The 11,625-nt window shown below is 40.1% G+C and overlaps 1 protein-coding gene across 1 annotated transcript; it reads left to right on the forward strand.

Moving 5' to 3' along the window:
• The first annotated feature begins 556 nt into the window (after window positions 1–556).
• Window positions 557–11,159, forward strand: LOC136944768 (serum amyloid P-component-like). Its single transcript, XM_067238661.1, has 5 exons — window positions 557–690; window positions 900–957; window positions 9,261–9,363; window positions 9,500–9,794; window positions 10,361–11,159. The coding sequence occupies exons 2-5, from the start codon at window positions 900–902 to the stop codon at window positions 10,580–10,582; spliced, it is 678 nt and encodes a 225-aa protein (XP_067094762.1). The 5' UTR covers window positions 557–690; the 3' UTR covers window positions 10,583–11,159.
• The last annotated feature ends 466 nt before the right edge of the window (window positions 11,160–11,625 follow it).

Consider the following 11,625-nt stretch of genomic DNA (forward strand, 5'->3'; position numbering starts at 1 on the left):
GCTGGCCAGAAATGTTGCTGTTATTTCAAGAAAGCTTCACTCGTTCTCACTAATGTGAATGCTGTTCAATGATGCTGAAGCCAAAAGCCTCTCCTAAGTGAAAGCTCTTCTGTCAAAAGACAGATGTTGTCTGGGGATGGAACTCTACTGGTAGGACAGGAAGCTAGGGGGGCCAAGCAGGCAGATAGACTCAGGTTTTAGCATAACGCCCAAATAATGCCCACAAACTCAGCTGTGTGTGGTGCTATCTGGCAGAAAGGATACCAATAACTTGGACAATGTTGTAACCTTCGAGCAATCTATGGCACGAGACTTTCCTTTTGGATTAATAATGTTTTATCTTATCTATTTATGTTAATCAACAGGTCTGGGAGAGGTTTTGCATGTGTTAGCAGCCTATTGTCTGAGGGCCTGATCTGGACAGGTTGTGACAGACTCCTTTGACAGGAAGGAGAAGGATGTGAGGCTGCTTTGCTAAATACTGGAGAGAAAGGAGGAAGTGACCAGATTAATCAGCAACACGTGTGAAGTTTCGTACACACATGAACACACATTCACACGCACCAGACATTCAACAATACAGACACATGCTGACACAGACTCACACACAGATAATAAATTTGAGTTTAAATTTGAACGAACCACTCTCACACTATCTCATAATTTCCAGATGAGAACACAGTCGACAAGGTAGGAACGAGACATAATATTCTTGTGATTAGTGTGAGTAGTGTCTCACTACTGTTAAACAACATCTTGATACAACAAAACTTGGATAATCTGAACAACATGGCACCGTTTTCTACGGTTTTCAAATGTTTGCATAATGTAAAGTGAAATAAATGTGTTTAAATATTTTTTTGAAATATATTATAAATCTTTTTTTTTCTATACTGTAGATGAAGAAGCTTATTCTTACACTTCTGATGTTCTCATCCGGCTATTCTGAGCCTCGAGGTATTACTATGTAACTATCTATTAACCACTCTGTTACTACTCTATTACCTATTTACTACTCTGTTACTTCCATTTTACTACCTATAATACTACTCTTCCCTGTTACTACCTATTTACTACCATGATACTGCTCTGTTACTGCCTATTTACTACTATGTTACCACTCTGTTAGTACTCATTTACTACTGTTACTACCAGTGTGCGAAATACCTGTCAATATTCGGGGGGGGGGGGGGGGTCCCCATCTCTCGATTGTTGCGCAATACCGATCAAAATTTGCTCAATGTGCAGAGGGCAGGAACGGACTGGAAGTAAAAATAGGCCTTGGACTTTGATCCAGACCGGCCCTCCAGAACCGGCCCCGTATACGCCACCAAAGTGCCCTGCTAATGTATGCACATTCTGGGTTTGATGTGATGCTAGTAGGGAGTTCTACAGTTAATGCGAGCAAAATATTTTGGCTGATTTGAGCGGAAAAAAAATTTGGGAGCTTTATGTAAAATAAACATGGCAATACCGATGGTCAGTCCGCTACTGGCAGTAGGTATAACATTACAGTAACTATTTTATGGATGCAAGCCAAGACAATCAGTCTATAGCCTACATGACAACACACACGCACACACTTAACCATTTTTGATAATCCGATATGCTATTATTCTAGTATTCTACTATTATTCTATATGGTAGGCTAGTATTCGTAAAGCAACACTGACATAAGAGGTTGCATTGGCTAAAGTTGTTAGAATGCACGTTGTTTCATAACAAGGAGGCAAAATTGTGCATTACAATGCAGACATGACAATGATTGGCACCAATCTGGCGCATTTACAAGAGCAACTAGAGAGGGTACAATTTCTGGGGAAATTGTGAGGGTGTGCTTGCTTGCGTCGGTTGCACAGGGGTCCATTTTTTAATGACATTTTTTCAACTGATATTTCTGTATATTTTATATAAAAATGCATACTTGTTATTTATAAAGATTACATAGATTTAAAAGCATCTTTTTTGCTGCTCATTTACAACTCAAAATACGAGTGAAGTGTAGAATGAAATAGATGTCTTCTCATTTCCCCTGCAAGAGGCAGCCTCATAGCTGAATCAAAACGAATACATTTGGCAGACCGGTGTAAAAATTGACCTAATCTCTATGACTTAAACGTCATTTTAAGTTTTTCCCTTCTCGTGATCTGTTCAGGCATTTAGCCTACTCATATTGCATTCATTCATTAATAAAGAACCCCCTCTGAAGATTATTCTACGACGTTACCAGCAGTAGAAGACGGAATCGCGATTCAAACAGTACCATCTGCTAACTGAAAATATGCCCCCAAAAACGTAAATAAGCTTGACATTTATTTAGTGGAAAATCGCTCATTCATAAAAAGATCACTAGTAGCGATCATTGTCAGTAACAACGCAAAATGCGATATAGCCCTGTGTGGAGAAGCTGCCCCGGTAAATCGTACTACTACAGTACACTAGACTACTGCTGTGTTCGTCTTGGTAGCGATTGTGTTGGTTGAATTGGATTTAACGTTCCTTTGTACGGTTTAGGCTGACATTAATTATTTTCATGAACTGATTGACAAAGTTTAGGCTGTGGCAATGAAGTTCAGGTTAGTAGTTAGATAGACTGATTTAGTAAGGGGAGTGCCGAACATGTTCTGTCGCCGTTTGACTTCCTAAACAGCTGTGTAGATGTAGTTTGTAGTGTGTCTCGCGTAAGCTACAGCGTTGCAGTGAGCAACACTGGTTTGAAACCACAGGTAATGATAATTTCACCAACAAATCGTTTACTTGTAATGTCATAATAAATCCTACAACGAATGTTGACAAATGTATTTGTCATATGTATTTGTCATATGTATTATGACAAATGTATTTGTCATATGTATTATGACAAATGTATTTGTCATATTATCACAAATGTATTTGTGAGAAATGTTTATTTTAACGATTGAAAACAGATAGACCACTGTGGTATGTATTGCCCGGGCAACAGAGGCTAATGTCATGCTAATGCTTCAGTGAAATAGTAGACTACTGTTTCCGAAAGTAGATGTGGGCCTACTTCCTTAATAATATCAGCTAATATTGTACATTACATTTCACAATTGTGTTTCACATCACAAAGTAAAGTGAGTAAATAGTTTTCACCCAGCTGGCCTCTTTGCTTGTGGCGTTTCTGCAGCTGCCTTGCAGTAAAACTATAGTTAGCCTAGCTATCCCCCAAGTTAACAGATGCGAAACTAATGTTCTGCTACAGGTAGTCACGCGTGTTTTCGTGACGTTAGTGACGTAGTGACGTTAGTAACGTCAGTGACTGTGGCTAGCAAATTAGCCACCGTTAGCTTCACATTTCGCCACAAAAACTTAACTTGAGCCTAAACCATGCAACGGAACGTAAATCCCAATAGAAGCAACTCAATCGCTACCAAGACAAAACTTTTGACACCTAGGTTGTCTATGTAGGACAAATATTGACTGAGTTTTAGGGGGGCAAAAATAATAATAACTAGAAACGGCTGTTCCTGCGAAACAGCAGTGAGAATGCTGAAAACCTGAATGGGGATAGCTGACCATGCTAAAAAAGCGGAAAATTGTGAACATTTAGTAGAAAGTTATAAGCTGAAGCTTCAAAGCAACCGAAAGGTATTTTTGAAAGGGGCTGGAGCAGCATTCCAACAATGATTTGAAAGGATTTACCATTACTTTTAAAGGGAGAATAATTTGCACAAAAACCTTAATATTTAAAAAAGTATAAAAGTGATAAATGAGAAAATACCCGCAAGCTGAAAGCTGAAATTAATTTTAAAAATGTGTGAGTCACACAAAAGAGGCAGTGTGGAATCTGAACTGCATCATCTAACAACGCTAACAGCTAAAATAGCCTACAATGCGGGAGAAGCTGAAAGCTGAACTGTTAAACAGAAGAAGTAGGCTAGCTAGTCGTAAAAAGAATATTATCGTTTTAACAGCTGAAATTATAGTTGGGATAGTAATAGCAGTAGCAGATGTAGCCTACCATTGAGTGTGTTTACTCGGCTTTCTTAGTAGGATTCAATGTGTTGATGGAATGAAACATACAGCAGTAGAGCCGATACAGGAAGACACGGCGCCACTTTGTTGCAGAAGGATGATGGTGCAAGTTTTGGCCGTGGAGCATACAACGATTAATAAAAAAGAATCATGTAGACGCGTTTATTGAGTAATCGCATAACTAATTACACATGTAAACGGAGTAATCGTATTATTGGTATAAACCGACAATTGCTAGTAATCGGGTTTCTCATGGTCAAGTAAACGTACCAATCACCTGTGTGAGAGACTGAGTGGTGCGTGTCTGTCGTTACGGTGATGGTGCAGCTATGATTGCTAACGCTCTGAGGGCAGAGAATAAGAGAAATGTAGCTAGAATCCACACCTCAAACAAGATAACCTAGACGCAAAACTGTACGTCCAATCCAAAATATAAGGATATTTTCCGAGACCCAAGACTCTGCCGAAACCAGAGATATTCTTTATATGTCTGTGCAGTCAGAAATACGACTCTACCTGCAGTTTCAAAAACGTGTTCCTTTTGCTTTCCTGGTGCGTGTTTGTTTGGTTGCCACGGCGATGGAGCAGCTGTGATCACTAACGAGCTAGGCAGAGAGAAAAACGAACATTTACCTAGCATCCACACCTCAAACAAGATGAGCTGCAGGAAATGTGAAAACTTAGCAGAAAAACAGTTGCTGAAGTCTGGGTTGAACGAACTTGAAGGTAAAAGGACAACACTGGAATGACTTGAACTTGCTGGAAAAACGTAGCAACCGTTGGTCATTGGCAACAGACTGCCAACATTTCTAACCTAGAATCTAGGTTTCAGGTTCAAGAAGGAGGAGAAACTAATCACGTGTGCCTGCACACCCAGTCCTGTTCAGACACTTAATTTAAGATGACATCAAAATAATAATTCATAGTAGGGTTGCCAATGTTGTCGTTGTCCCTGGTGAGTTTTTTTAATACTTAAATAATAAGATCATGCTACATCTAACCAACGGATCATTTCTTGCAAGTGTGTCAAAGTGGTATTTTTACAGACTGTATTAACACCGTAGGCTTGAATAATAACCGAAGGCGTGAAGCTAGAGAGAGGATGCAATGGAAAATTTCCTACATAAGCTAGATCTACTGCTTCAAATTGAAAACGGAGACCATCTTTTGATTAAAGACAAGTTTCTTAACAACTGTTCTCAATATCGCCAATAAAAAGTAAATACTCTTCAGTTACGAAGCATTTGTTACATGTTACATTTACATTTAGCAGACGCTCTTATCCAGAGCGACTTACAGTAAGTACAGGGACATTCCCCCGAGGCAAGTAGGGTGAAGTGCCTTGCCCGAGGACACAACGTCATGTGGCACGGACGAGAATCGAACTGGCAACCTTCAGATTACTATCCCGCTTCCCTAACCGCTCAGCCACCTGACTCCCTGACTGTTTGTAGCTAGATAATGAATGATAGTTATTAGACCGTATGTGACCTGGTTTCGCCGTTCTATTAGCAGCCATGATGACAGTAGCGTCACTAGAATGGCCATATAACTAACAAAAAATCAAATATCGAATCTGTCCGCTGTTCTACATTGGCCACATAATTACGTATATTTCATTCCAAGAAACCATAGATATCCTTTATGTGTCTGTGCGGTCAGAAATACAACTCCTTTGGCAGTTTCAAAAACGTTCATGGTGCGTGTCTGTTTGGTTGCCACGGTGATGGCGCAGTTGTGATAGCTAACGAGCTAGGCAGAGAGAAAAACTAACATTTACCTAGCATCCACACCTCAAACAAGTTGACCTAGACGCAAAACTACACGTCCAATCAATAAAATTAGGATATTTTCCGAGACCCAAGACTAGAGATGTCCTTTATATGTCTGTGCGGTCAGAAATATGTCTCTACCGGCAGTTTCGAAATCGTCTTCCTTCTTGCTTTCTCTGACGGATTTTACCCACCTCTCCATTGAAGTTAGTGAGAGAATTTGAAAGGCTGCTCTCACTTCAAGGCTCATAGCTGAAAATCTGTAAATGTGAGCTCTTTAGTAGTTACATTGGCTGAAAGAGGACAATATTTCCTACATTTTAAGGTATACCTTGTTTCTGTAAGTTAAACTATATGAAAGTTAGAGGAATTTGTTTGACAATTTAGTTGAATATCAGAAAAAGAGCAGGCAGCAGTGTGCCACTCTGCTTGCTGCTCATTCATAAAAATCAAGAAGGAGCAAACATTTTAATGTATTTCAAATTGTCATAATTCAAAATTGGCTGAATATTTGAAAAAACTGAATCATTTGGGAATAGCTGAATGTCTTGTGAACATTTTAAAGGTTGAATGGTGTCTCTAGCTGAAAGTATGCTGAAGTAGTTACGTTTGAAAGAGGAGGAAGCTTTTTAATGATTTGAAAGGATTTACCATTACTTTTAATGGGAGAATAATTTGCACGAAAACCTTAATGTCTTAAAAAGTATAAAAGTGAGAAATACCAAAAGTCATAGCCAACATCTCCTGAAGGAGCTGAACGTTTTGATAAAAAAATTGTAGGAATCGATGAAAGTATGCAGGACTAGTTGAAGGACAAAAAACGGCGGAAGAACTAAGAAGTTGGAAAAATAATAGTGAGACTCTGCCGAAACCAGAGATGTCCTTTATATGTCTGTGCGGTCAGACTCTACCGGCAGTTTCAAAATCTTGTTCTTTTTGCTTTCTCTGACGATTTTGTCACCAGATTTGCATTGGTCTCTATGGGGCGAGAGTTGAACTTTGTCTCGCTTTCGTGGGGCTCTGAACAAATGTGTACGTCTGTTGGATTCAACAGACAACTGTCTACGACCAGCACAAAATTAGCTATTTATTGATCCAAAAATGAAGCATGAAGAGCGAAAATTGTGGCAATGCTGGCAAACTAGAAATATTTTTTCAACGACATCCGAAGCTCAGGCCACCACTCTAAGCGTTTCACTCTGCACTCTGGGCTTTCACGTACACACCCATGTAAATCTCAGAAACGGCTTGAAAAAGTCATGAAACATAATCAGTGATATTGAAAAAAGTTGAATAGATATCAAAAATCTGAATTATTTAAAAATAGTTTAGGGTTTTGTCAACATTTTAAAGTTTAAATGGTGGCTCTAGCTGAAAGATTGAGGAAGAAGAAGAATTTGGAAGTTGAAGTAGTTTAAAGAAGTTTGAGAGGATTTGAAAGAAAACTCCATTGGAAACCCATGTTAAAAATATTATGAATATTGATTTATATTAATTCAAGCATAAGAGGTACAAAGCTGAAAAGTCATAGCACCCATGGCCTGAAACTGCTGAATTTTTTGATAGCTGAACGGTTTTAATAGCTGAAGATTTGAAGGCGCTGAAAGGTGCCACGGAAGAAATAGAATAAGAAGAATATGAAGTTGTTGGAAGTTGTTGGAAGTTGTTGGAAGTTGTTGGAAATTAAAAAATAAAGAGAAACAGGAAAACAACAGCATTCTCACAATACACTCTGGTTAGCTTTCGCTTGCTAGCCATTGACTTCTCAACGTTTCTGTTTGGCGCACAGGACTGGCTGGCTCCGCTTGGCAAAAAAATGATGAATAAAAGTTTTGATTTCTGAATACTTTAGAGATACTTAAGAACATTTTAGTGACCATTAGTGACAATATTAATTTATTTAATTTGAAAAAAAATATGAGACCCCCTTCAAATTTTGCTTTTGAGGCTTTCAGGGGGGCTCATGGGTTAATCAGGGGGTTGTGTCAAGAATATTAATCTATCAAGCATTGCAGTCAGTCGGTGAACAAGTTTAAGAAAGCTTTATTGCTTGCGGCCGGCCCACAAGGAGACAAAAACATCACACGCCATTGTGCTACAAAGTTTGTCTGCTAGCATGTTGCGCTAGCTACCTATTTAAGCAGCCCCGCTCTTTACAGTCATTGGTTAAGACAAAGGCATACAAATGTGCCATGGCTCTTCTTCATTGGCTCCTTGCATAGACCTGGCGCACGTGTGTGCGTGCGTGTTTACGTGTGTGCGTGTTTACGACATCAACCCTGATTGAAACACAACAACAGGATCTCCGGTCCTGGGGTCGTAAAAGCTCCTTCACATAGGTGTCGAGCAAATGGTCACCAGACCTTGTGTCTCCACCTATAGTCTTTGTCACACAGTATCTCCTTAAAACAACCAAAACCCCCCTCTTCTTAGTCCTCAGCCCCAAGATAAGGGTCTTGTATGTTTACCCAGAGTTCAGATTTGGGGTTAGGCCTCTCTTTGCACCCAAGGAATACTGAACACAGAATCATTCTTATACAGAATAAATGTGTTCCATCTTCAATTTTTCCAACAGGTCGATCCCCCCCCGGAACCCCCCGTATTTCGCACACTGGTTACTACCTATTTACTACTCTGTTACTACCTATTTACTACTCTCTTCGTATTCTGTTTCAGAATCTGATACTTCTCCAGTGTCTATTTACCGCTCTGTTGTTACGACCAGTGTGCGAATTATGGGGGGACTTGGGGGGGTCTGACCCCTCCGATTAAGGCTCGGACCCCCCCAAAAGAGGTAAAAACCACAGGTCGGGGGGGTCGATACATTATATATCGTTCTTACCTGTAATCGTAAATATCACAATATAATTACCATATTCATTCAATAACAGGTTGGCGATACACATAAATGTTGACTTTATGGCAGGGAATATCACACACTATTACACTGACTGCCATAGTCAAAATTCACTCAATAAACTCAGCGCGAGTGACCAGTGCCCAATAAAACTCAAGAAACACCGCGCGCGAGTGACCAGGCAGTGTGCAATACAGAAGCTTGTTGAATCACCTCAGTGTAGCGGTGCGTTCTGCGTCGTGATAAAGTGAAAGAAATGCAAGTTTGCTATCTAATACCCCAACAATCTTTCACGAATGTATTTGTAATGGCAATTAGCTGTAGAATATTCACAAGAATGTTAATGATAGAAACATGGTTAACCACCAACTTAAAAGATAGCTATCGCTAGCTCTATATCAAGCAAGATAGCTTCATTTGTCTGTATCATTGCTTTTCAGAATCTGGAGAGATTTCCAACAACCTTATTTTGTGATGAACAGTCAGATATGTTACTCTGCAAATTTTGAATTAAGTATACTGAAAACAGACACATCTACCAGGTTTAATGTGTGAGCTTGAAACGAACAATAAAAACTGTGAGACATGATGTTTTCTAACGATTCACTGGGATTGACGTCTGGCTTGTCTAGACCTATCAGGTAAAGTGTTCACTTTTCCTCTGGAGACCAACACAGCACACGTGAGACTGACAACGTCCAAAGAGACTTTCACCTCCATGACCGTGTGTTTCAGGTGGGCTTTTTTACAGTAATAGGTGGGATTCTTTAAGAAACATCAAATAGACACTTAACATCCAGATATTGTTGCAGTAGTATGAATAGTGTAGGGTATGAATACCTCCCTCTCCCTCCATCTCCTACACCTACAGGTTTTTCACAGACCTCTCCAGGAACCATGCCCTCTTCTCCATGGCCACGCGCTCCAGCGACAATGCCTTCCTGGTCTTCAAGAGCGCAGCTGATGGCCGGATCCTTCACTATGTCCAGAACAAAGAGGCCCGGTTTGACGGGCTTGACTTCTTCTCCAACATCTGGCAACCATTCTGCTCCACCTGGGCCTCTGACAGCGGGCTGGTTCAGCTGTGGTTGAACGGCAAGCCGAGCTCCCGCAAGTTCACAGAGTCAGTTCCACTCAAAGGGACGCCCATAGTGGTCCTGGGACAGGTAAGGTTGAAATATACTTCACGTGTAGTACGTGTAGGCATACGCTGAAGGGCTGCGTTTGTTTGGCGTGTACATTGTGCACGTCTCTCTGGCCATTAAATGCACGCATATGCAAGGTGCAATGCCAACAAAAATCGTGGGGCAGTATGCCAAAGATTCTCTGACGTGCTGCGAGATAAAATTAGGAAACAGCGAAGAAGTAGTAGTACACAAAATTTTTAAGAGCAAATATGTGAGCTGTTTCGCAGTTAGACATAAAGACATACCTCCTCCTATGTCGCCATGGTTATTGCTGTTGTACAAAATCTGAAGTATTTGTCAACGTATTTAGTCACAAAATGTTTTGCCGCTGACCTGCCTCCTAGTGGACACAGCTTTCTATGTTGACATAAAGAACGCAGGAAAATCATTCTTATGAGTTGGACAGTAATTCCACGTCCTGTGCCATTGTTTGTCAATCTGTAGATTATTTATAAATAATCTATATATTCTAAATAAAGCATCAATAAAATGGCTAAATTACTGTCAACCAACCCTTACCCTGACCAGTACCACCTCTCCTTTAGGAGCAGGATTCCCATGGCAGTGGTTTTGCAGCCGACCAGTCTTTCGTGGGCATGATTTCCAACGTTCACATGTGGGACTATGTCCTCTCGCACTGTGAGATTCAACAATTCTCCAGCGAAATGAGCTTCACCCCTGGGAACGTGATCAACTGGAGAGCCCTGGAGTACCAGGTGTCTGGGAAAGTTCTGGTGGAGGACAAACACCAGAGCTGTTCCAATTAATGAACCCTGAAACATCAACATAGTAATACGGATTGTCCTGTGTACAACATACAATCATCCTAGCTACATACCCTGTCCTGTGTACAACACACACCTAGTAACACGAGTCAGAAGTGTGGTCAAATCAATTGTTTCATAATTCTGGAACTAAGACTAGAAATCTGTTATTCATTCAACACTTGGGACCAGTGTTTCAAACACAGTATACTACGACTGTTCTGGTACTGAGTCATACGACAGTCTCAAATACCTTGTCATATTTTTACATGCGTAAACACCAATTGTTTCAGTCGTGCGTCTCTGCTGCCAGTGGATTCTGTTAGGCAGGACTAATATAATCTGGTTATGGGTGTCAGAACTCCTTTTGTGTGTGAAATTAAACATGACGAGAAACATGATTGTGAGGCTGCTTGTTTCACAGTATTTTGCAACTTAAAACTATCCCATAGCTACTCAGTGATGCCTCAGTGCCTATATTGGTATCCAGTCACTCCCCACTGCACCATGCAGCATGAAATGGGCCCAAATCATCATCTGCTGTAACAAAAATGAGACCAACTCTTGGTGCAAGAGTAAGTGAGAGACTGTAGATCATCTGTGTAGATCATGTTAATAATAAATAATAATAAATAATATTTATAATGCACTCAATATTTAGACAATCTCTGAGTGCTAAATTTTAGTCAGAAGCTGGATAATACGGTGTCTCTGATATTCAGCTTGAGACGAGACACTGCATAGTTAACTATGCTAGCACCAGAATGTTAGTGTGTGTGCGTCTGTGAGAGAGCCCAATGATCCCAAAAGTTAGTTGATGTACGGTTACTGGGGGTCTTTGCCATGTAATGAGGCATATTTCTGACTGTGTGCATTTCACCTTGATAGTTTAAAAACACAGATGTCTTTGGTATGCCATGACAACTTTTATTTATAATTAAACACATAGTATAAAATATGTTATTATAATTCCATCGAACTATGACACGTGATTTAATGTATTTCCATATATAAGAAGAAATAATCAGAAACTGATAAGATCAATG

The sequence above is a fragment of the Osmerus mordax genome, chromosome 6, assembly GCF_038355195.1.
Source record: "Osmerus mordax isolate fOsmMor3 chromosome 6, fOsmMor3.pri, whole genome shotgun sequence".
NCBI lineage: Eukaryota > Metazoa > Chordata > Actinopteri > Osmeriformes > Osmeridae > Osmerus > Osmerus mordax.